Genomic DNA, 25,135 nt, shown 5'->3' with positions numbered 1-25,135 from the left:
TATAAGGTCTGCAATATTAACTTCCCTTTCTTGTATTCACAAGTTTGTTGGCTTGGTTGTTTTATTTTATAACCAATTCCAGCACTGCAATTCACAGAAACTGTGCTTGTAATTGAGCTAACCCAAGTTGTGATTTGCAGGTACAGTACAATCTTCTCACCCCACCATCCTCTGGGCCAAGTTCTGTTCAGGATGGAGGCAAGCGCAACAGCCTCCCACTCTACTATGGTTTTAAGGAGGTTGAGGACAACTGGGCCAAGCACTGCTCAGCAGGTAGGATGATAATGTTTGAAAGTTAGTTGTTTGTAGTTTTGTTAGGGTTAAGGCTTAACCCAACCAAAACTAATATAAGCTAATTGACCAGTATTAAAGTCTTCCGTATTCACATGCCGACCATTTTGCACTTACATCATGTTTATATTTCCATCAAGCCTCATTGTTGGTGAATGTAGCTAGTCTTGGAGCCACTAGTAGTGAAGCTGTCCAGTAATGATTGCATCCTTTTTTCCCCTCGTAGATTCCACCACACAGCCTAAGTTCTACTGCGTACTGTCCCCTGAGGTATCTGAAGACGACATTAGCAGACTAGACAGCAAGGTGAGAGACTATCCGTCATTTTATTCATATGTTGAATAAAATAGGAAAATATTTAATGCTATGATCTAAATCTAACATTGGGGAGTTAAATTTACATCATAGCATAAAATATTTAAATATCCCTGCAGTATGTCCATATCCTTTAATTTCAGTCTCTAACACTGTCCTTAAATAAAGTTTGTATTTTCTTCCAGGTATTTCCCAAGCTATTTGGTGGTGCAGTGAAATATGATGACCTTTACTCGTGGCTCATTTCACTCCTGGCAGCGGGGTGTCAGTTTGACACAGCAAGGAGACAAGAAAACAAACCAATCACTCCCATGGTGAGAACACAATATGTTCAGTATAAAATGATTATATCACTATTACCTATGGTTCTGTTTAGGCTAAGAGATGTCAACATTTTTGCGTTGGGTAACAAATGACACCTGTAATCTACTGCACATCTGCTTAACAATTTGGGGTATTTCTGTACTGCAGGAGGCCTGCTCCCTTCAGTACTACTTCCTGGTGCTTTGGAGGATTCTGGGAGTCCTGCCGCCCTCCAAAGCCTACATGGAACAGCTGAAGACGGGCTGCAGTGATCCAATTGAGAGTGACATCCTTCACACCTTACGGTGGTCCTCTCGTCTGCGTGTTCCCACCTATGTGAACTGGATCAAGGTTTGGACATTTAGCTTCTTGATAGCTTTTTTGGCAAATGGCTCATGTTAAATTAACTATGGGATTTTATTGCGGACATGATGATAGTTTTGACTTTATTTGGTTGGTGCATATTACCATTTTGGGAGATTTCTGTGCTAATTTAAATCATTATTTGTGATGCTGCTTTTATGATTTACTGATGCTATGTTTATGTTATCAATTCACAGGAAAACTTGGTCAAGCAGGGGATGAAAGCAGACCAGGCTGCCTCTCTGGTTGACACAACAGCGGCCAAATGCAGCACTGTGAAGTACGATGTGGAGCTGGCAGAGGAATACATCGCCAAGCAGGTAAGGACTATCACAATGTCGATGACAAACCAGGTATTGGCTCTATTTTTTCCTAAATCAAACACTCATTTCTTCCTATAACTTCCTAATGTTGCAGATTTCAACGTTTTCCGCTGTGGATCCAAGTGCGATCCTGCCACTTAACCAGGTGCCCTCTCTACAAGCTATCTATACACTGGATGCGGTCATTTCCAAGGTACAAGTGTCTCTAGATGAGCATCTGTCCAAGGTGGCCATAGAGGCGGACACGCTGAAAGCATCTGAGATCACCAAAAACCTGCTGCCTGCTACGCTGCAGCTGATTGATGTTTACACAGCCTTCACAAGGTGAGATAGGAAATTCTACATCTTTTGGGGTGACGATTTCTCCTACCCTGTCACCATCACCAACTACTACATTTCTCTAAAGCTACTGTACTGGGTGAATTTATCAGATTTGTTCCTGATAAAATCCAGATATTAAAGTAGCATGACCACCTGTTGAAATAAGGAAAATGTAGAGGATATTTGTATATTAATACACACTACAAACCTGCCTTGACTCGTCCAAACCAGGTCTTACCTGCTTATGAGTCTCCCAGAGGAAGGAGAAAACAAGCTGACAGATGCAAAACTCCAAGGCTATGCAGCAGTCCTCTCCATCGGCTCCACGCGCTGCAAAGCCAACATGCTTGGTACGTAAAGCAATAGTCATACTTGGTAAAACAGCCTGGTTCATACTGTTGAAATATACTTTTGGTGATCAGTAGACTAGCACATCTACAGCTAATGTTATTATTATTATTACCCTTATTTTATTTTTATTTTTTTCGTTATTTGCCCGGATATTATGATGATAATTGGGCATTTCCCAGCAGCACATATGATTATTAACTCATCTGTAGCGAATCCCGAAGATCTTTTGTTTTGTTTTAGCTCCTGAAACAGGAGCTAAATGTTTTAACATGAGCTTCATCTCTGATACATTGTCACAGGTCATAGTGTGATGCAGAACTTGCCTTCAGCCGTGCAGACGTTGTGTGAGACTTGGAACAACATCCACACCAATGAGTTCCCCAACATTGGATCCTGGGTATGTGCAGAAAGAGTTTCAGCTTTAAATAGGCTGGTATCCATTTTGATGGTCATTTTGAACCATTACACAGCACCTGCTGGAGATCCTCGACTTTACGACTTGAAAATGTAGTTTTCATTGTGATACCAATAATGTTAGGCTAATCACCCTTTTGGAATAATGGAGGTGTGTTTATATATAACCAATTTAAAGAGCTATTCGTATCGCAGAGAAACTGGCCTGCTGATGTTCTCTTTGTTTCTCTCTCTCTCACATGCACACACACACACACACACACACACACACACACACACACACACACACACACAGTCACACACACACACACACACACACACACACACACACACACACACACACACACACACACACACACACACACACACACACACACACACACACACACACACACACACAGAGAGAGAGAGAGCGAGCTCTGAAAATACTAAACACACACACACACACACACACACACACACACACACACACACACACACACACACACACACACACACACACACACACAGAGAGAGAGATAGAGAGCGAGCTCTGAAAATACTACTATACTATCTATACTACATTGAAATTTGGTCCACGCAGACTTTCTCAACACAACCACACATTTACAACCACATCAATTAGCATGATAGCTGACTAACAGGGGTACAGTTGACCCTGCTGGTTTGTTAGCCCAGTCAGCAGTTCAGAAATGTATCAGTAATTAAGTCATCATTAAAAAGCTTGTCTCCTCTTTCCTCCTCAGCGTAATGCATTTGCCAACGACACCATTCCATCAGAGAGCTACATCAGTGCCATTCAGGCTGCTCACCTGGGAACATTAAGCTGCCAGTCCCTGGCACTGGCCTCCTCTCTCAAACACATCCTCCTCTCGCTGGTTCGTCTCACTGGAGACCTTATTGTGTAAGTGTCTGTTCAGGACCTTGTCCAAACCTATGCTGCTAAACCTATAATGTATGTTGATAAACATTGGTGTGATTTGGTACTGTTTCCCTGCTCTTTATCCATTTCTATACACTGTAACAAAATCTGGAAAGGCTTTCTCATTGCACAGCAATACACTGATTGAAAAAGCTTTTGTCAAGATGTTTGTGCACGACCTATTGTAAATGTATTGAGCAATAACAGTTATTATTGCGACCATAGGTTGCAGTTTAGTATGTGAATGGTCACAGCTTGTCCACTCTTTAGTATGTGAACGGTCACTGTGATGTCATACTAACAGAATCTCCTTTATGCCCATAAATGGAGTTCCCTAATGTCATTGATATTTAGCCCATATCTAACAGGACTTCATATGGGAATGCCCATATATGGAGGCCACATCGGCCACATACCACATTAACGGCTGGTTCTACAGACACTCCATGTATGGGCATAAAAGGGTATGATGTCAGATGTCATAGACATCATAGGACTTTCACATAACGAATAACTGAGTAAGCATGTTTGGACTCTCACAGCATATCTCCATATACAGTACATGGATCTCCATATATGGGTACAAGTGGTCTACATATTATATGGGTAACTGGTCCGATATATGTACATCACCGGCCAGACGGCCAAGAATTGGCGCAACCTCGCCCTTATGTCGCCCTGAGGCGTCTTACTAGTTATTATTATTGGGTGCAAGGTTGTCATGGTGACATTATTTATCTTGGGTAATATTTCTCTCTTATCACCTCAGCACAGAGGAGCTGAACCCCTCACAGGTGGTGCGCACGCTGCTGCCTCTTCTCCTGGAGAGCAGCACGGAGAGTGTTGCTGAGATCAGCAGCACGTCACTGGAGCGCATCCTGGGTCCTGCAGAATCAGACGCCTTCCTGGCCCGCATCTACGAACGCCTGGTCACCGGATGTTACAACATCATCGCCAACCACTCGGACCCCAATAGGTATGACCTGAATTTTTAGCCCATCGGACCTTAGAAAAGGGTTCACAATCTTAGATTGGTATTGTCAAGTGAGTGATATAGTCCTCTCTGGTTTGAGAACATCTCATCACCCACAGGTTTTTGAACCCAACTGTAACAACAAATTGGCAGTATAGTCAAAATGCAGGGCCATTTTATAGAATATAGGTAACTGTAGAAATCTTAGGATGGAATTTTCTACGGTGAATTATGTCAATTGAGTCTGCGACATAACATTTATCAGACCAGTACACTGGTCATTTAATCCAAATATTTGTATGATGGCCTTTTAATTAAAATATTTTTTATTTCAGTGGTTTGGATGAATCTGTGCTGGAGGAATGCCTACAATACTTTGAAAAGCAGCTTGAAAGCAGTCTAGCCCGCAAGGCTATGGAGGAATTCTTTTCATTCAGGTAACTTATTTAGACCACAGAGCACTGTGCATTTAAAATGTAATTGATTTTTGAACGTTATTAATCAAAATTGTGAGAAATATTCCTCACGTGCTTCACACTCATTATCATGTCATTATAAAAGTCGTTGTTTGCATGTTAGCATGTTTGATTCCACTGCTTCATATTAACATTTTTGGTTTATTTTCAGTGGTGAGCTGGTCCAAATTATGATGGCAACAGCCAATGAGAACCTATCTGCAAAGTTCTGCAATAGGGTGCTGAAATTCTTCACCAAACTTTTCCAACTCAGTAAGTTTATTGAAATTCTATTCCTAGAATGTAATACATTTATACTGTACTGTGATGTGCTCAACAAGAACAAAGTGTACTTTCAACTGAAAAGTGTTGATTCTACTCTTGCAATAGAAACGTGCATCGTACGTCGAGTGATGCTTTTTAGAGGGATTGTGTGAACCATAAGTTGGTTACTAAAAAGAAAATAATATGGGTGCAGCTCAAGCAAGTAACGTGAGGTATTTGTCATCCCCAGCGGAGAAGAGTCCAAACCCCAGCCTGCTCTGCCTATGCGGATCCCTGGCTCAGCTGGCGTGCGTGGAGCCGTCACGCCTCCAGTCTTGGCTCACGCGCATGACAGCCACCCCGCCCAAAGACTCGGAGCAGCTGGAGGTGGTTCAGGAGAACCGACAGCTCCTGCAGGTGCTCACCACCCATATTGTACGCGACAACAGCCAGGTGGGAGAGGGAGTGTGCACGGTCCTCCTCAGCACACTCATACCCATGGCAACAGACATGCTTACCAACGGTGACGGAACAGGCTTTCCTGAGCTCATGGTCATCATGGCCACTCTGGCCAGTGCTGGCCAAGGGGCCGGTCACCTGCAGCTGCACAGGGCCGCCATTGATTGGCTGACTAGATGGTAAGGAGTCAGAAATACTAGATTCGTCGTGCAGGTGTGCAAAAGTGAAACATTGCATATTCTATAAATATGGTTCAAGTTTCTATACACATGCCTTCCATTAATTCAGCAGAATAATTTTGTCAGCAATATTTGGACAACAATGTTTTTATGAATGTGTATAACCAATGTAACAATGTATCTAACTTTGCCAGCAAGAAGTATTTGACCCAGAAGAATGTTGTGGAGAAAGTGAGCGCAAATTTGACTCAGGGCAAGGTGGGTTATTTAGACCATTACACTGTAATATTTTTCATTTTGTATCCCCTCTTATTGTACTTTTTTGTTTAATTCTCCAAATAATATCTCAAGCTTTTCTTTATTTTAATTAATGTTAATTTCAGCATGCCAGCATGCTGGAGTGCTCGTGCCACATCATCTCCTACCTGGCTGATGTGATGAACGCCCTGAGGCAGAGCAGTGGCCAGGGCTCCTCTGCTCTCCTGGTGGAGGGAGAGGAGAAAGCCATGGAGGTGGACTCAGACTGGGTAGAGGAGCTTGCTGTGGAGGAGGACGATTCTCAGGCTGAAGACTCTGTAAGAATCACTGAACTCATGTCTGCCTGCAACGGCAGAGTCATGCGTTATGATAATATGATTGCTACGTATGAAATAACATCATTAAAATGGAGTAAAACCACATTCATACATTAGTGTTCGAAGTGGTGGAATTGAGAATTTGGATAAATTGATGCTGAAATTGTGTACGAAAAAGGGTTCTAATATTTAAAAGTGTCAATTAATCTGGATTCTTTTTTCTTTTTTTCTTTTTTTTGCTGCTTGGGTAGGATGAAGACTCCCTGTGTAATAAACTCTGCACCTTCACCATCACTCAGAAGGAGTTCATGAACCAGCATTGGTAAAAATACATGTCCCTTCTCTGTGATCTCTTCTCTATCACATTGGATTTGACTGAGATCAGATATTCGTTCTAAATGTGTTTATATCTAAGTGTTTTTCTGAGCATAAGTCAAAGTTCTGAAATACCTTAAACCGTTTTTTTTACTTGTTCTGAACAATCTTTCCAACACACATCATTTTAGATATCCTCATATTAACTCCTCTCTGTTTTGTTTTTTTGTTTTGTTTTTCCTCCCTGTGTAAGGAATCAAATCAATGAAGATGTAAGGTTTTCTGTCTTGGCTTTATCATGCAGACCCTTCGCCCGCTGAATGATTTAGCTTAGTTTGGAGTCCTAGCCAACTACGGGCGCCTAGCTCAGTCTTCTGCCTTGCTCCTCTTGTTCCACAGGTACCACTGTCATACCTGTAAGATGGTGGATGGGGTAGGTGTGTGCACAGTGTGCGCCAAGGTCTGTCACAAAGACCATGAGATCTCCTATGCCAAATACGGCTCTTTCTTCTGCGACTGCGGTGCCAAGGAGGATGGCAGCTGCCAGGTGAGACCGAATACCTCAGGTCACCATGGGAAGAGAACGACAGCGGTAACTTTGGCTTGCAAATCATTCCCCCATTCATTGATTTCCATCACAGTCCCATTTCACTTGATCAGGGTCCTAGCTAGTGTCACACGTTAAGGCCAGAACTCATGTGAGAAATTCATTCTATCTTTGTTCTGTTGTGTTGTGTACTGACCTAGAAAGTTAGTTTTTGTGTAATTGCTGACCTTGTCCAATGTGAGCATGTAATACTAAACAAAGTAACATTAACCACATCTTGTAACTTACTAGAGTGATAGTCCAAGGTCTACATCCTCTTTCTGTGTTTGATACTTTGACTGTTTGCTGATGTGTTTGCTCTGTGTAGTGTACAAAGTTTAGATGACATAGAATAGCCACTACGTTAAGATTATTCTCTGTTTCATTCTGGAGCTCTCTCTGCCTCCTTGTGCCTTTGTAGAATAAATTACTTTGATTTGATGGTTGCCTTAATTCCCAAGCTGTATTTTGCTGATATTTCATGATCTTACTTATTCTTAGAGGTAGTTTGAATTGCCATCCAGCACATCCTCTCACACACCATCCTGTTGACCTGCCTTAATACCTGGTTAATCAGAAATGTAAAATGTTGTCAAAAGACGGCAAAAGAGAGATGCTTAGAAGTGTATCCATGTTTGAAAGTCTTGTTTGACACAGCAAACTGTTTGTGCATTTATACCATGTTCTTCTCCTGACTGGCCCTTTGCCTTGGTCCTGTCATCCCTACAGGCCTTGGTCAAGCGCAGCCCGAGCAGTGGAATGGGATCCACCCTCAAAGAGTCGTCCGCGTTCCAGAGTGAGTTGCGAATGCCCGAGAGCGCCATTCGCCACCAGAATGCGTCGCCCTCCGACAAGGGCAAGGTCACCATCTGTGACGGCAAAGCTGGTGATGAGGACAGGCCGAAGAAAAGCAGCGTGTGCAAGAGCATCGAGGGCTGCCAGGAAGAGCTTCTGACTCAAGTGGTGAGGGGCAGGGTCCTTGTAAATCAGTTACTTAGAAGTATACAAGATGTTTTTGTGCGATTGTATCCTTCACTGTCACTCTTCGATTCTCTCTCTGTGCAGCTCTATCTTTCCCTCTCTCTGTCCATCGCTATCATTTATCATTTATTAATCTCTATTAATCGCCATCTCTCTTCTTTTCTTTGGAAATATTGTCTAGGCTATTAGATACTGTAGACTACAGTATATTGCTATGATGATCAGCAATTGATCCACAACCATGTTGTCTTCCTGGTTCGCATGACTCTCTGAGTCTTTTGACTCCTCTTCTATATTCCAGCTGGGGTCGTCCACTGCAGCAGTCGTTCTGGAAATGATCATCTTCCTGATGGATGCCATCCAGACAAACTTCCAGCAGGCGTCCGCTGTGGGCAGCAGCAGTCGTGCCCAGCAGGCCCTCAATGAATTGCACACCCAGGACAAGACTGTGGAGATGACCGACCAGCTAATGGTATGATGACTAACCCTAAACCTTGTTTGTGCTTTTTAGATTACTTGACATTTGTCAATATATCATGGTAATTATTAATGTAATATATGAAGTTTGTAAAATATTTGTATTTACAGTCATGTAGCTGTTCATTTGTATTTATTATTTTGCATGTATTATTTGGCTACTGTATTTTTGTATAATTTATGCGGTATCGGTACTCGTGGTATCGGTACTCGCCCCGATACCGGCCTATTTTGCTGTATCGGTACTCGTCAGATACTGCTCACAAAGCGCCCGAGTACCCTGTGTGTTCCGCCACTTCGCCTTTCTCTCTCTCTCTTAAAGTATCAAAAGTAAAAATACAAAATGTTTGAGCATAGCAGATCTAGAAGATCATGCACAGTACAGGAATTTCCATGGGCTAAACCTGAAAAAAAAGGGAAATGTGTGGCAGTTGTGCCATGTTCTGGGAAAGCAATGCAATTTAATGTGTTATATAGGCCTACAGCCAGAAAGTGAGGAACATCTGATAAAAAAAAAAATACGTTATTTAAAGACATTTTGTATTATTAATTGTACTCGTATCGGTACTCGGTATCGGCGAGTACTCAAAATGAAGTACTCGTACTTGTACTCGGTCAGCAAAAAAGTGGTATCGGGACATCCCTATAATTTACACATGCTCATGTAATTTTATACATCCAGGTTTTTGTGTTATACATTTACGAGTAATGATCGTCAAACAGTGATTATTTCTCTCGCTATAACTGTACCGTCAAATCCATAATCGTCCCACCCCTAACCATGGATGATATTGAAGACATCATCCATAAAAAGGGACCACATTAAATGAAATGCTTTGAAATGTCCTGCTATTCCCTAAGGTGCCCACACTGGGCTCCCAGGAAGGAGCCTTTGAGAACGTGCGGATGAACTACAGCGGTGACCAGGGCCAGACCATCCGGCAGCTTATCAGTGCCCATGTCCTGCGTCGTGTGGCAATGTGTGTCCTGTCATCCCCCCACGGCCGCCGCCAGCACCTTGCTGTCAGTCATGAGAAGGGCAAGGTGTGTGACTGAAATCAGTTGTAAAACATTGTTAATACTAACAAAAGATGAATCTCTGTCTGTAATAAAACGCGGGTGGGTGACATTTTATTGTGAAAATCAGAGAGTACTGTGTCTGCCCAAACAACGTCACCTCACTGTAGCACACACACTGAGCAGCTGGAGGCACACAAACACAGCATGCATATAAACAAAGTAACAGGAATGTTATCCACTGCTGCGTGGAGTGGGTCAGCCTATGTTCTCATAGCAAAGCTGGTTTAAAAGGCTATCTAAAAGAACTAGTGGCAGCCGACCTGGCGTTTATGCAGGCTAATGTAAATATAATAATTGTGTCACGTGTAGGCTATATAACTTTTTTTAGCCTATGTTCTCATTGCAAACACTTGAGGACGGCGTGCGGATCAGATAGAGTGCGGTGCAATTTGGAAGCACACACGCACGTCTGTAGATTATTTACTGCATGTAATCATTCACGGGTAGCGGGGTGGGCAACGGTTCAGTTTTTTGACGGGTGGGGCAAGTCTGATTTTTAAATAATCACAAGTTGCTGATCGGTCTGCAGATCAGATTATTGACAGGCAGACGTGGGTTGTCAAAATTGGACCCGTGCAGGACTCTTCTTCATGGATCTCAAAGAAGCACTGAAAAGTTAAAAAAAGTTTTATTTAAAAAGAATTAACTGCTGTTCACTGAGAATATGTTATGGATTCATCCACCTTGATTGCGTTTCAGGATTATTTCACCTTTAAGTTTGTTTCAGAGCATAGACTTGTATTACTTTCATATAAGTCCATATAACGAGATCCTTAACCTAGTCTTTAGTTTCCCAATGTCTGATGTCCCCTTACAAACTTTTTTGCCTTCTCCTGCTTTTCCCCTTCTTGACAGATAACGGTTCTGCAGCTGTCTGCCCTCCTGAAGCAGGCAGACTCCAGCAAGAGGAAGCTGACACTGACCCGACTGGCCTCGGCTCCCGTCCCCTTCACCGTCCTAAGCCTGACAGGAAACCCCTGTAACGAAGACTACCTGGCCGTGTGTGGTCTCAAGGTCAGATAAAGCTTCAACAGTTACGTTTTTTTAAGTTATTTTAGCAAAGATTTTGATTTTGTTCCCCGACCTAACTGTCTCTGCATCAATCTCCTCTGCGTTCACAGGACTGTCATGTTCTGACGTTCAGCAGTACAGGCTCTGTGTCAGACCACCTGGTGTTGCATCCACAGCTAGCCACTGGCAACTTCATCATCAAAGCTATCTGGCTGCCTGGCTCTCAGACTGAACTCGCCATCATCACAGCTGACTTTGTCAAGGTATGTAGGATTTTGTGTACCTTTAGCCTTACTAGCAGCAGTCTGAGTTCTAAGTACGGCTATGCTATATTCTACTGGCTGGATTGCCATGGAATTTCAAATATCCTATTTTTAACATGCCACAATAATGTATTTCTTGATTATCTTTGTTTTCCTTTCTGATCCAGATCTACGACCTGTCTGTGGACGCCCTCAGTCCCATGTACTACTTTCTGCTCCCGAGCTCCAAGATCAGGGACGCTACGTTCCTCTTCAATGAAGAGGGGAAGAACATCATCGTCATCATGTCCTCGGCAGGCTACATGTACACCCAGGTCATGGACGAGTCTAGCAGTGCCCAACACGGCCCATTCTACGTCACCAATGTGTTGGAGATCACCCATGAAGACCTGAAGGTTATTTATTTAACACTAGTTTCACACCAACAATGCTGAAATATTTCAGAAAAGCATGTATTTATTTGTGTGGAATTTTTGTTGGCCAAAATGTATTATCTCCAAAAGTCTAAGTACCTGGGGGGAAAAAGGAATGGATTAGTCACTTTCATTCATGCATCCTGTACTTTGGTTAACTTTGGTTCAAACTGGAAAAGATTATTTTCAAAAAAGGGGAAACATAAATAACATTATGTATACATTAACTATACATATTTGACACTCAAAAAGACATGTATGGTGGAAAGACAAGAATCACACATTTTCATTTTAAAATGCTGATTGCCACAAAACATTATTTCTCCATTTTCTGTGCATGTGACTGCAGGATAGCAACGGTCAGGTAGCCGGAGGTGGTGTGTCCGTCTACTACTCCCATGTGCTCCAGATGCTGTTCTTCAGCTACAGCCAGGGCAAGTCATTTGCTGCCACCATCAGCCGTAGCACCACCGATGTCCAGAGACTCTTCACCATCAACATCAAAGGGTAACTGGAACTGGAACCTCACACTCTTCACCCAGGGCAGGAAGCTGTTTAACAGCCGTTGTTAAATTTCTATTGAATAACTATCAGTTAATGATAATAATTGTATTTATAATTGATTTAAATAGTATGGGATCTGGTACAAACTACTATTCTTCATTGACCGGGGGGCCCCCTGGTGTCTTATCCTTGGCCCCCTCATTTTCTGTGCTATTTTCGTAGAATGATGGGCTGTATTCACAGAATATTCCCATATTGTGACATGCCCAAAATAGGGACGCTAGGGTTCAAGTGGTTTATGGTTGGTGACCAGACAAGTACAATAGACCTACTGGCCACAACCACTCATCCTGTTCCTCTCCACTCCGTCCCTCTTCACAGCTCAAATGGTGGCAGCAGTAAGATGTCTCCTGCTCTGTGTCAGTGGTCGGAGGTAATGAACCACCCAGGGCTGGTGTGCTGTGTGCAGCAGACAACAGGCATTCCTCTGGTCATCATGGTCAAACCAGACACCTTCCTGATCCAGGAGATCAAAACGTTGCCTGCCAAGGCTAAGGTGAGGATCAGATCAGTGCCTGATATGGAACATATTGGAGCATAATTGTGAGATTTAAAAAGAAGTGGAGTCTGTAGTTGTAGATGTACAACATATACATTTTACACATTTATTTTAGGAATGATCAAGAGATACTAAAGATGAGTATTTGGTTTTCACTGAACTGACTGATAAAATACAATATGAGAACACTAATCATGAAAGCCATGTATGAATTTGCCTGTGTAGTTTAATTATTATGGACTGGACTCATTTCTTAGAAATAATATACCACTGTCTCCCTTATCCTCAGATTCAAGACATGGTGGCTATCCGCCATACTGCCAGCAATGAGCAACAGCGAACCACCATGATTCTGCTGTGTGAGGATGGTAGCCTGCGCATTTACATGGCCAATGTAGACAACACGTCTTACTGGCTCCAGCCCTCACTGCAGCCCAGCTGTGGTATCAGCATCATGAAGCCAGTGCGCAAGCGCAAGGCAGCTGCTACCAGTGAGTTAACAGGGCAGGATGATGGTTTCCTAGATTTAGAAAGTTAAATTCTGGGCTAGCTGCCCTAAGACTGACAATAGTACATTCATTAAATCTTCTAGTGCGTTTAACTATTTTGACTTTGACTGCAGCCACACGGACCTCCAGTCAGGTGACCTTCCCCGTGGATTTCTTTGAGCACAATCAGCAACTGACGGAGGTGGAGTTTGGAGGCAATGACCTGCTGCAGGTCTACAACGGACAGCAGATCAAACACAGACTCAATTCCACTGGGATGTATGTCGCCAACACCAAGGTATGAGCACTGACACCATGGCTATTACGTGTTCTTTGAATCATGCTCAGCTACTAACTACACCAAGCAATGGAAAGCCAATTCCTAACATTAGATGTGTTCCATGTTGCTAGATTGCTAATGAATGGCTTGTCATAATTACAAGGGGGCCTGTTTACAATAGACCAGTAAGACTCCCTAATCGGGAGATAAGCGACCGTCGTGTCGCATACACAAACTTTAGAAGGCAATCGTAGCAAGTCAGGAGGGAATATGGGAAATGGGACAGATCCATGTTGATGACATGACTTTAGAGATACTTTGTACAATGGAAAGCCAATTGAAGAATTTACTCTCCTAACATTTGATGTGTTCCATGTTGCTAGATTGCTAATGAATGGCTTGTCAATTAAAAGGGGACCCGTTTACAATAGATAACTCTTAACATCCACCCTAGTCGGATGTTTATTTTTAAAACCATGAATTCTGTCCTCATCATAACTGTTCTTGCTGTCCAGCCTGGCGGGTTCACCATAGAAGCAGTCAACAACAACAGCTCCATGGTGATGACAGGGATGCGGGTACAGGTGGGCACTCAGGCCATCGAGAGGGCTCCGTCCTACCTGGAGCTCTTTGGTCGCACCATGCAGATAAATCTGACGCGTGCCCGCTGGTTCGACCTCCCCTTCACTAGAGAGGAGGCCCTGCAGGCTGACAAGAAGCTCTCCATCTTCGGTAAGAAAGATGGATAGATAAAATGACAGCAAGGAGGAAGGCAAATGAGAAATATATGGGTATCACTATCCATTCACAGTACTGTCCAGACCAAAAGTATAAAGTCTTCAAGTCGTATGTCTCTAATGTACACAGGTTTATTCTGCATCACTCGGCACACAAACTCACAATTAGCTACTTGCCAATGGAGAAACTATAGATGGCTTCCAACTATTACTTTTAACTCATTGACTGCTCTATCATGAGTTTCCCCGAGTTATTCCCGTTATCTGACTCCCGAGTTTCTCGAGTTTTTGGCAGTTTTTGAAAATGTATTTTTGGACCTCCTATCTACTAGGCATGATCGCGATTGCGAAATTGCATGTTTGACCCCAATACCAACCCCATCTTTCAATCGTGGCAGCCATGTTTGTTTTCATTTTAAGAAAAAACAATAGCTGCTTTCTCATGAATGCCTGAACGGATTTCCAAGCAGATCTTTTTTGTTTGAAAGCTGTGAACGGCATGCACACACATGGTGCATGATCTGTGCACTATGGATTACATGGCAGTATATGGAGATTGGGGGCAGTTCAGCCTGAAAATGGCTATTTTAAAGGGCAGCGTATATGTTAAGTGGGACCGGCTGCAGGGTAGCACGGCCCCTAAAGATTATATCTCATATCCTGGATCAGTACCTGAGACTTGAAAAGTAATTGAGCTTCTATATCTTCCATTCTTTTCTCAAAGTTGGAGCGTCCGTTGACCCGGCTGGAGTGACCATGCTGGACTCTATCAAAATTTACGGTAAGACCAAGGAACAGTTTGGATGGCCCGAGGAACCACCTGAGGACTTCTCCTCCGCCTCTGTCAACAATGTCTGCAGCCCCAACCTCAACCAGGGCAACGGCTCATCAGATGGAGACATAGCCACGCCCACCGCCACCAGTGGCAGTGTACTGGAGAGGTAAGGAGATGTTCATCCTGAGGGCAAGGGGTCATGTTTTAAGAGTCCATATCGACTCAGTTTAGTATGCTGATAATCATAATAAAAACTATTTTCATTTGTTATATACATTTATAGTGTAAACATATTTATACACCTATCTAAATACAGAATTTACTATGTTTCTTTTATAAAGACACATTGTAGCTTGCCACAGAGAGTCTGTTGATGTTACATTATTACAACCATTATAATGTCCAATGCATGGCTACTGACCACAATGTCATCTTTTCTCGCATGCTTCTCTTCTGTTAAACAGTCATTTATTCTTTCACATGTGTTTTCTTTCTGTGATCCTCACACTTTTTTGTTCTTTTTGTGTTCTTTTTTTTTCTTTGCCCTCCAATTTACAATAAAAAAGTTGTGAAACTGAGTCCTTATCAACCCTGGACCGGTTAGTAACTTGCCCTTTCTCTGCTTGTGTGTCTGCTTTGTGCATGATTGTCAGTTTTGTGTGTCCATGCTTGTTAATGTGAACATGCCACATGTCATCAAAAAGTTTGCTCTTTTAAAATTAAGAGGGTGACATTTTATTTTTACAATGAGCTTAGTGTATTATGTTAACATGATTCAAATAATTTGGCTTAAGCACTCATCTGTATTTTACCTTTTAATATGAATTATTGTATACATACAGTATATACCCTACCAGTCAAAGGTTTGGACACATTCAATGTGTGTGAGAAGCTTTGTCCAAACTTGACTGGTAGGGTACATTTATGTATATCAACGAATACACATTTTAAGAAGGATATTTTAAAAATAAAGTGTCTCCCCATAAGTTTGAGCTTTTTCTGGCTATGCAAACATTGTTGAATGAAATTTGTTGTTCTAAATTACAATCATTGTTTTTAATTATACAGTACTTGCACAGACTGCATCGGGCTGTGATTTTCTTTCTTTTAGACCTTTTGGCTGAGTAATTTTAAATTCAACTCTGCAGTGGAAGCAGCTTTTGACCATTTGTCTATTACAGATTGGTGGTCAGCTCCCTTGAAGCTCTGGAAAGCTGCTTCGCAGTGTGTTCCTCCAGTGAGAAGGTAAACCGAAATGTTGTCTGAAATTTGAAAACGTACTTTGGATTAGCTGCTTAAATGAAATGATGCGAGTGAATATTGCCACTCAATCTGTGTATCTGTGTGTCAGTTACCACCGTCGTCTTTTTTTGTTCAGGAAAAAAATAAGTCTGCAGCACTAGAGCTGGCTACCCTGCTTCTCTCCATGCCGACCCCAGCTGGCGTACAGCAGCAGACCAAAGGACTTTTGGCTAGCTTGCATACCAGCCGCACAGCATACCACAACCACAAGGTACAAACTGCAGTAATAAAACAATTTTGCTCAGAGTTGGCTGAAGACAAAGTAATTGAATAATTCCAACTGGTATGAGTATCAAGGCTAATGCTACAATCATAGCTCACGGACCCCATATCAAAAGCACTAAACATGGCTGTTTCGCCTTCCCTAGGACCAGTCCTTGCTGGGTAATGCAGTGCAGTGTCTGAACAGTTGCAGCCGTGAGGGCAGAGAGCTGGACCCTGATGTCTTCCAGAGGCTGGTGATTACTGCTCGCTCCATCGCCATCATGAGACCAAACAACCTGGTCCACTTCACAGAGAACAAGTCACCGCTTCATGACTGTGGTAGGAGACTATTTGAATCGTCTCAAAGAGTGCTTTATTTATGTTTATATAGGTAAAATGAAAGTGAAAACTGAACATTTCCTTTCTTAACTTTGTCCTTTTTAACCAGAAATGGAGGATGGTCAAAAGCCTGGGGAGATCGAGAGCTGTAACTTTATTATGCAGCTGATGAATAACTTCTGGAAACTCCACGCCCTCAAACCAAAGAACGCCTTCCTGGCTCCTGCTTGTCTGCCAGGTAAATGAAAATCTGCTTGATAGATGGCTGGTCTGCTCAAGTCCTAGGAGAGCTGCAGATGTCTGAAGGACTGAACTAATGTGGCTCAAATGAAAATGATTTATTGATTATTGATTTAACTACACTCCAGTTTTTTAATTTAAGTAAATTATGACGTTATTAAAAAAACTGCAGTGTTCGTTCTAAATGAACAGGAATGACCTACCTTCATCGTCATAATTCTGACTCTCTCTGATTATATGTTGGGTACTTATCGATACCATGATAAAGTGGTTGTTTACTCTCTGAAATTGGTACAGTCTTCATATAAATGTGAGGGAAACATCTATCCAATAGAAAAGGTTTAGTGAAAATAATATTCTTTGCTCTTTCAGGTCTGACCCATGTAGAAGCAACAGTAAATGCTCTGGTGGACATTATCCATGGATACTGCACCTGTGAACTGGACTACATCAATGTAGCCTCCAAGATATACATGCAAATGTTGCTATGCCCAGTAAGTAATGATTAGCATATGACATCCATCCGGATATCTGGGTGTCTGCCATAGTGGCTGGTACACAAATAATCAGAAAATATGTATTCTTGAGAAACAGTTACCATACATTGGTTGTAAACACGTTTTTCTTTTCTTTTTTCTTCTTCTTCTTTCTTTTTCAACCAAGGATACATCTGTGAGCTTTGCCTGTAAGCAGGCGCTGATCAGAGTGCTTCGACCAAGAAACAAACGGCGCCATGTGACCCTACCCTCTCCGCCACGCTCCAACACTCCCATGGGTAAGCATTATACTCTGCTTCATTTGACATCCTGTAAAAAGCTATAGCCTGATTATTCTTTTGTTGCTGCAATGCATTGTGATCTTATGTATCTGCTATTTTCAACGCCTGACACCAGCATGAAATGTATATGCAAAGTATAATTCAAGTACATGAGTACAGTGTATAAACCAGTACATGGTAGTGCATTGAGTTTTATTCATGACTTTTCAGGAGACAAAGATGACGACGATGATGATGATGCTGATGACAAGATGCAGTCTTCAGTGCTGACCGTAGGAGATGAGGGCAGACAAGAGAGTCATGAGCAGAATGAAGTGGACCATGGAGACTTTGAGATGGTGGTGAGTAAATCTTCTTCAACTGAGATTGAATGCTCCAATCCATCTGTGGCAACAAATACATTTTTGAGACATTGATTTTGTGGAACCGCACGGTGTTGTTTAAGACCAGTGAATTTGCAGTAGATATTAGATTTATTTATTTATTTAACTCCACCACTGCCTAAGCTCAGTGACTAGCTGCCTCCCATCTACCCTCATGAAAGCATGAAAACTTTTTTTCTTTTTTTCAGTCCGAGTCAATGGTGCTGGAAACGCCAGAGAATGTGAACAACGGTAACCCATCGCCCCTAGAGGCTCTGCTGGCAGGGGCAGAGGGCTTCCCTCCCATGCTGGACATCCCTCCCGATGCAGACGATGAAACCATGGTGGAGCTGGCCATCGCTCTCAGCCTGCAGCAGGACCAACAAGGTCAGGATTGTTCGTCTCTGTGCTTTTATTTTTATTTATCTTTTATGTACTCTGTTGCCTAAATTGTATGAGTTGGTTAATGTGGATTGTGGGAATCAGCCAAGAGTAACTTTGCGTATATTCTCATTTTCAGGCAGTAGCAGCAGCGCCCTTGGGCTCCAGAGCCTTGGTCTGTCGGGTCAGGCCCCCAGTTCCTCCTCCCTGGATGCTGGAACGCTCTCTGATACCACTGCTTCAGGTAGTGACACATTGCATCACACACTACCTTTTGGGTCTGGATTGAATGCCTTGAGGACTAGCCTTTTTCTTTCTTTTTTACAATCTTCCTCCTTTAATTTGTATGTACTGTCTGTTTTCTTCATTTGAGTCTTGTTTCTTTCCATTTATCTATCTTTAAAATCTTTTTATGATCTAATTTGCATCTCAACTGCACCAATTAAAAAATGTCTATTGCGCCGCTTCATCATTCACAGCTGTTGCTATCATTTCAGCCCCAGCATCAGATGACGAGGGCAGTACTGCAGCCACAGACGGCTCCACGCTGCGGACATCTCCAGCAGAACACGGCGGTAGTGTGGGCTCAGAGAGTGGAGGATCTGCCATCGACTCTGTAGCAGGGGAACACAGCGGTGTGTGTGGTCTCATACAGTGGTCTTGAATGAGAACTCTGTTGTGCACATTTTCCATTTCAGATAACTTTCACATTTTGTGGTTCTAATACCTTTTGCTTGTGTGTGTACCTGTGTCCATGCATGCTGCAGTGTCAGGACGTAGCAGTGCATACGGGGACACCACAGTGGAGGGCCACCCTGCAGGTCCAGGCAGCGTGAGCTCCAGTACTGGGGCAATCAGCACCACCACAGCCCAGCAGGAGGGAGACGGCTCAGAGGGAGAGGGAGAGAACGAGGGAGATATCCACACCAGCAACAGGTCAGCAGTACTTCCACAAACACTAAGGTTTCCTTTTAATGTCTCCGTTCAGAACCTGTAGACTTTTTAAGTAGGTTACGTAAGGTTCAATTGAGTTGCAAAATAGCCCAAATGAGTAAAAATAACAAACACTATTCATTCTGTTTACAGGGTGACAACAATTTAAACAATAATTGCTTAAGAGTGTTCAATTATCTGACGTGTTTTTTATTATTGAATGCGACAGGCTGCACATGGTGCGTCTGATGCTCTTGGAGCGCCTGCTGCAACATTTGCCACAGCTGCACAACGTGGGTGGAGTCCACGCCATCCCTTACATGCAGGTCATCCTCATGTTGACCTCAGACCTGGATGGAGAGGACGACAAGGACAAGGGTGCCCTAGATGACCTCCTGGCACAGCTAATCGCTGAGCTTGGCATGCACAAAAAGGTGTGGACTGGAATGTGTCTGGCTTGTGTTTGATTGTTTAGTGGTCAACAGTGAATCAAAAGGTCCAGTTCCTCATTTGTTGACCATAAATAAATTATATTTCATACTATAACTTAAAAGTTTGGGACAAATGGCTATCCATCCCTTGTTCTGGTGTTGTTTAGCTATGATTAATTAATAATAATCATAGCTAAATATGCATAATATGCTCACAATATGTTATAATGTGTTGGATGACTGCATTCTCTTTTGGGGTAGTCGGGTCTGGAACTGGAACTTGTGTATGTGTGATTAACTTGATGTCTGATCATTGCTCTAACTTGGGTCTCTTTTGACAGGACGTGTCCAAAAAGAACGAGCGTAGCGCCATCAATGAAGTCCACTTGGTCATCATGAGACTGCTCAGCGTCTTCATGTCTAGAACAAAGTCTGGCTCTAAATCCTCCTCTGAGGTATGTCTTCTCCTTCCCCTACAATGTGTATCTCGGAGAGATATCGTGCTCTGAAAGACTTGCTGACTTAGAGGTTTCTAATGATGTATAATGCCGATAGAATTACCTTGACGTGGTTAAAGTACTCTAGCAGTGTATTGCTGAAAGACACGGCAGAATTCTATGTGATATGTGCTGCTTATCGGTCATTTCCTCCATATAAACTGATGACAAAATTACCATAAGTAAACCCTGTACTAGAAAATATAAAGTGTGTTACAAATCAAATGTATTATTATCATTTTTATAGGTGTGGTATGGAGATAATTACACTGGTGTAGACTCACCAATAAAGCCACCCACTGCTACGCTAATAGTGCTACAAAATTTTTGAGTCTTTCCTATATCAATTCTATGTCACTTTTCCTTTTTCCAGTCCTCCTCTTTGATTTCCAACGCCACAGCAACAGCCCTGCTCAGCTTGGGTGCTATTGACTACTGTCTCCATGTCCTGAAGTCCCTGTTGGAGTACTGGAAGAGTCAGCAGGGTGAGGAGGAGCCTGTGGCCACCAGCCAGCTCCTCCGCCCACACACCGCCTCCTCTCCACCTGACATGAGCCCCTTCTTCCTTCGCCAATACGTCAAGGTAGAGGATGGACGGTTAACATCCCCTGTCCCTCTGCTCCCTGCATTTCTTGATTTACTTTGATCATATTCCATTTTGATCTTCTTTTGTTAACACTTTGCCGTCCGAAATAGAATGGTGGTTGGTAGATTAGCCGTGAAATTTCTATTATTGTATTGTGATCTGAGACATAATATTATGTTTATAAACATGAGCCCGCCGCCCCTCCTTCTTGGACAGCGCCGTTGTTTTTTCTTTTTTTTTTTTTTTCCAGGTCAGTAGCTCACCGTGATTTTCTCGATCTCCATTGGGATAGAATGGGTGTTTTGGCCGATCATCGATCTCCCCGTGCGTTTCGCGTGCGCGATCCGTTCACGTAAATGTCCCCGCAAATAATCCATGTGTGACTCGAGAGCAGAACTGAAAATTTTCGCTAGCATAGCCCCTAGCATGGCTGCTGTAGAAGCACCAGGGTACAGACAGTAACCGAATGGGGGAATATGCCTTGGAAAAGGAAAGGCCAATGACATCACTTCTGCTTCATGTCAGCCCAGCCATGAGCTATCGATGCACAAGTGGTGACTAGGGAAGGTTAGACGATCGCCGATTTTCTGATGAAAATCATTTATTTCGGTAAATACGGGAAAGTACGGGAAAAGACGATTGGCTGCCCCTCCCCCCCTAGGAAGTTCGATATAGTACGGTTTTAACATTAAGGGGCTCCCCGTGGCTTGGAAAGGGTTAATGTACCTGATTTGTGAGGTGTGGTAAGATACAGTATATCACTTGACCATCTGTCAGTAATAAAGTCTGTTATCTTCCTTATACTTTAAAATATAAAAATAGAATACATTTGTCAAATGTATTCAATTACGTTTTCAATATTTACTTTTTCATGAAATATGAGAAGCCAATTTCTAATTGTCAAGTTTATTTCTTACTTCTACTACCATTCATATGCATATAGAGTAATGTGAATACTGAGTTACAGTGTTGACTGAAGATTGTCTCTCTTAGGGTCATGCTGCTGATGTTTTTGAGGCCTACTCTCAGCTTCTGACTGAGATGGTGCTCCGGCTTCCCTACCAAATCAAGAAGATAGCAGACACCAACCCACGCATCCCACCTCCTGTGTTTGACCACTCCTGGTTCTATTTCCTGTCTGAGGTAAGAAACTCGCTCTGCCACATTTATTTCTACACTCACTGAGGCTTCTCTTTCTCTCTTCATTTTGATCATGGGATTATCTCACCATGGGATAAGTCATAATCATCTCTGCCAGGCATGAAACTGAACAGCTCATCTCTGTTACAGTTGGACCTGAAACCTAGCATGCACATAGCACCAACAGGAGGCCAATTACTCCTACTCCTATGTTACTTGTCCAAACCTCACGCAAATCAGTACACATTATCTCTATGGTCGTATGATCAAATTAATCTGTATTTACGTTCCTCCACACGGTAAAACACTGCAACTCTGTCTCCTGTTCTCCTCAGTATCTGATGATCCAGCAGACACCGTTTGTGAGGAGGCAGGTCCGCAAGCTGCTGCTATTTATCTGCGGTTCCAAGGAGAAGTACAGGCAGCTGCGAGATCTCCACACCTTGGATTCTCACATGCGCGGCATCAAGAAGCTCCTGGAGGAGCAGGGCATCTTCCTGCGGGCGGGCGTGGTCACTGCCACGTCTGGCTCTGCCCTGCAGTACGACACACTCATCAGTCTGGTGAGCACCCAGTCGTACATCTGTGTATCTTTATTCCTCAAAAAAGTGGGGACCTCTCGACGTCTTAAGGGGGAACTGGTATCCATTGTGTTAATATCAGTGATGTCAGCATGCAGACTGTTTCACCCGTTTATGCCCATATATGGTGTTCAGTGATGTCAGTCACTGATGTCGGGCATTGTTTCAGCATGCGGCTGTTACCATGGAGGCAACACTGTTTAGTATCAGTGATTTCAGCATGCGGACGGCGGATAGACATTCCGTAAATTAATAGTTTGATGTCCATGTTATGCTTGTCTTTACATTGTGCCTGTGGGTCCTGGAAAAAAGTCTTCAAATGTCTCAATTCCAGGCCTTAACTAGGGCTTTATGTTGTACTTTGTCGTATGATGGTCGTATGACGAGACGACACAATCTGGTATTTGCTATTGTAAATGTCTTTCCAACCGCCGTCTTTGATTTGATCTTGCTGAAACATGCAGTCACCTTGCCTTTTACAAATTTCTCTCCCTTTGTTTTAGATGGAACATCTAAAAGCTTGTGCTGAAATCGCCACCCAGAGGACCATCAACTGGCAGAAATTCTGTATGAAGGATGACTGTAAGTTATTTCACATGATTTGTGTAATCTGACTTTTTGAACGTAAAAAAAGAACCTGTAGTGTTAATGGTTTATGGGGTGGCTCTTAGGATGCAAGCCATAGCTTAGTGGGTAGATAGGCTATCTGGTAAGCCCCCCAGTCTGCTCAGTATACTTGATGAAAAGTCCCTGAGCAAGGCACTTAACCCCTAACAGCACCCGAACATTAAATTCATACTGTAAATGGCGATTTTTTAAAATTATTATATATATATATTTTTTATGTTTAGCTTCCGGTTTCCATTCATTTCAGTATGGTACTGTATGCAAATAGTATTGCATTGCATTGAAGTCATTCTACTCAACCCTGCTCTGGACTATTCTGGAAAAGTCTTTAAGAACTAATTTTATTTTATTTTTGTATTATTATTCTTTTTTTTTTTTTTTTTTTGTATTATTATTATTCTTTTTCTTTTTTTTTTTAAGATTTTTTTGGGGGGGCTTTTATGCCTTTATTGGATAGGACAGTCGACTGACAGGAAATGGGGGGAGAGATGGGGAGTGACATGCAGCAAAGGTTGTCCAGATCGGGAATCGAACTCCGAATAATAATAATCTCGGACCCCCATTGTCATATTTGGACAAGACTGACATTATCAACATGTTAGAGATCCACAGAGAAGCGATGCCATGATTAGATCCGGTCATGTTTTTCATCCTGTCCTTTTCTTCCCCTCCCATCCTGTCCTTTGATCTCTATCCTCCCTGCCCTCCTCTCTTCTGGTCTTCCCACCCCCAGCCGTGCTTTACTTCCTGCTTCAGGTCAGTTTCCTGGTGGATGAAGGCGTTTCTCCAGTCCTGCTGCAGCTCCTCTCCTGTGCCCTGTGCGGCAGCAAGGTTCTTGCCAGCTCCTCCTCTTCCTCCTCAGGAGGAGGCTCGGGCGGTAGTGGGCAGCCAGGAGCCTCCCAGTCTTCACAGAGCAAGTCCTCCAGTAAGAAGAGCAAAAAAGAAGACAAGGAGAAAGACAAAGAGGGTGAGGCAGCAATAGAGATGGTCAAGTTCTTACATTTTCAACAGAGCCGACCAATGCCAGATTTTTAGGTCTGTTGTAGGCCTGTCCTCTAAACATCGACGAATCGATGCGTCGTTTTAAGCCCCGGGAATCGACGCCAATTGTTTGAGTCGAGGCGAAAATATATAGATTTTTATATCACCAGTTAGCCTACTACACTGGTGCACTGCTGGACTGGTGTCATGTACTTCCTATGAGAAGTAGCAATTGGCGAACAGTTATTTATTGTCTCGCACCAGCGTAGGGGTGAAAGTGAGACGGAACGGCCAGAACGGTTCAGAACCGCCGCTTCGTTAAAACATTCGGAGCCGGGAAGGTGTTCCGTTAAAGAGGAGGGAAGCACGCTGTCAAAATCCCATATTAAATAATCTGCCACAGCACAAACGCACGTCCACGAATTAAACAATCTTCTAAAGTCAAATTAACATACACAAGTGTAGGCTACAAGTTACATTTTCTAATTAAAGTGCTTCTGAATTGTTCCAGTGTTGTAATCCATGATGAATGATTGTGTTTCGCTGTGTTTGCGTCCATGACATGTCCACACTGCTGGCTCTAGCGGGAGCTGTGCCTCCGCCTGTTTATGATCCGTTTCTGAAATGAATCCGTTCTCGACACCGACTCATTACTCTGTCAGTGCTCTGTGTCCCGCGACTGCGGACTGGATCCCATTGTTCATTTAAAAGAGCCGTTCAAGAGAGTGGAATCGTTCGCGAATGTCTCATCTATACTGCACGCTGCCGAGAGACGG

General features: G+C 42.9%; 1 protein-coding gene across 7 annotated transcripts in view; it reads left to right on the top strand.

The window, feature by feature from the left end:
• The window catches only part of ubr4 (ubiquitin protein ligase E3 component n-recognin 4), a gene marked incomplete at its 5' end in the record, with an annotated part of 66,377 nt that overhangs the window by 21,825 nt on the left and 19,417 nt on the right, over window positions 1-25,135 (top strand). For 4 of the 7 annotated variants that reach the window (XM_080733030.1, XM_080733027.1, XM_080733028.1 and 1 more), the window contains 47 exons: window positions 141-273; window positions 518-597; window positions 792-920; window positions 1,078-1,260; window positions 1,470-1,592; window positions 1,690-1,919; window positions 2,148-2,266; window positions 2,567-2,664; window positions 3,428-3,585; window positions 4,373-4,579; window positions 4,912-5,013; window positions 5,204-5,304; window positions 5,546-5,933; window positions 6,128-6,191; window positions 6,317-6,508; window positions 6,760-6,830; window positions 7,223-7,415; window positions 8,139-8,372; window positions 8,692-8,862; window positions 9,729-9,911; window positions 10,803-10,961; window positions 11,069-11,221; window positions 11,389-11,616; window positions 11,984-12,141; window positions 12,520-12,694; window positions 12,987-13,188; window positions 13,320-13,483; window positions 13,981-14,197; window positions 14,927-15,143; window positions 16,159-16,222; window positions 16,356-16,490; window positions 16,648-16,822; window positions 16,932-17,060; window positions 17,435-17,556; window positions 17,726-17,837; window positions 18,051-18,181; window positions 18,412-18,589; window positions 18,723-18,827; window positions 19,081-19,218; window positions 19,351-19,519; window positions 19,746-19,950; window positions 20,289-20,402; window positions 20,818-21,027; window positions 22,024-22,173; window positions 22,506-22,733; window positions 23,255-23,333; window positions 24,112-24,345. In XM_080733030.1, the coding sequence (XP_080589156.1) occupies window positions 141-273; window positions 518-597; window positions 792-920; window positions 1,078-1,260; window positions 1,470-1,592; window positions 1,690-1,919; window positions 2,148-2,266; window positions 2,567-2,664; window positions 3,428-3,585; window positions 4,373-4,579; window positions 4,912-5,013; window positions 5,204-5,304; window positions 5,546-5,933; window positions 6,128-6,191; window positions 6,317-6,508; window positions 6,760-6,830; window positions 7,223-7,415; window positions 8,139-8,372; window positions 8,692-8,862; window positions 9,729-9,911; window positions 10,803-10,961; window positions 11,069-11,221; window positions 11,389-11,616; window positions 11,984-12,141; window positions 12,520-12,694; window positions 12,987-13,188; window positions 13,320-13,483; window positions 13,981-14,197; window positions 14,927-15,143; window positions 16,159-16,222; window positions 16,356-16,490; window positions 16,648-16,822; window positions 16,932-17,060; window positions 17,435-17,556; window positions 17,726-17,837; window positions 18,051-18,181; window positions 18,412-18,589; window positions 18,723-18,827; window positions 19,081-19,218; window positions 19,351-19,519; window positions 19,746-19,950; window positions 20,289-20,402; window positions 20,818-21,027; window positions 22,024-22,173; window positions 22,506-22,733; window positions 23,255-23,333; window positions 24,112-24,345 (7,510 nt within the window). The remainder of the gene's footprint in view (window positions 1-140; window positions 274-517; window positions 598-791; window positions 921-1,077; window positions 1,261-1,469; window positions 1,593-1,689; window positions 1,920-2,147; window positions 2,267-2,566; window positions 2,665-3,427; window positions 3,586-4,372; window positions 4,580-4,911; window positions 5,014-5,203; window positions 5,305-5,545; window positions 5,934-6,127; window positions 6,192-6,316; window positions 6,509-6,759; window positions 6,831-7,222; window positions 7,416-8,138; window positions 8,373-8,691; window positions 8,863-9,728; window positions 9,912-10,802; window positions 10,962-11,068; window positions 11,222-11,388; window positions 11,617-11,983; window positions 12,142-12,519; window positions 12,695-12,986; window positions 13,189-13,319; window positions 13,484-13,980; window positions 14,198-14,926; window positions 15,144-16,158; window positions 16,223-16,355; window positions 16,491-16,647; window positions 16,823-16,931; window positions 17,061-17,434; window positions 17,557-17,725; window positions 17,838-18,050; window positions 18,182-18,411; window positions 18,590-18,722; window positions 18,828-19,080; window positions 19,219-19,350; window positions 19,520-19,745; window positions 19,951-20,288; window positions 20,403-20,817; window positions 21,028-22,023; window positions 22,174-22,505; window positions 22,734-23,254; window positions 23,334-24,111; window positions 24,346-25,135) is intronic. The other 3 variants (XM_080733032.1, XM_080733031.1, XM_080733029.1) reach the window with 1 other exon arrangement.

The sequence above is a fragment of the Nannobrachium achirus genome, assembly GCF_963921795.1.
Source record: "Nannobrachium achirus genome assembly, chromosome: 9".
Lineage (NCBI taxonomy): Eukaryota > Metazoa > Chordata > Actinopteri > Myctophiformes > Myctophidae > Nannobrachium > Nannobrachium achirus.
Note: the sequence above shows the minus strand (reverse complement) of the source record. Positions and strands in the feature narration are given on the sequence as shown.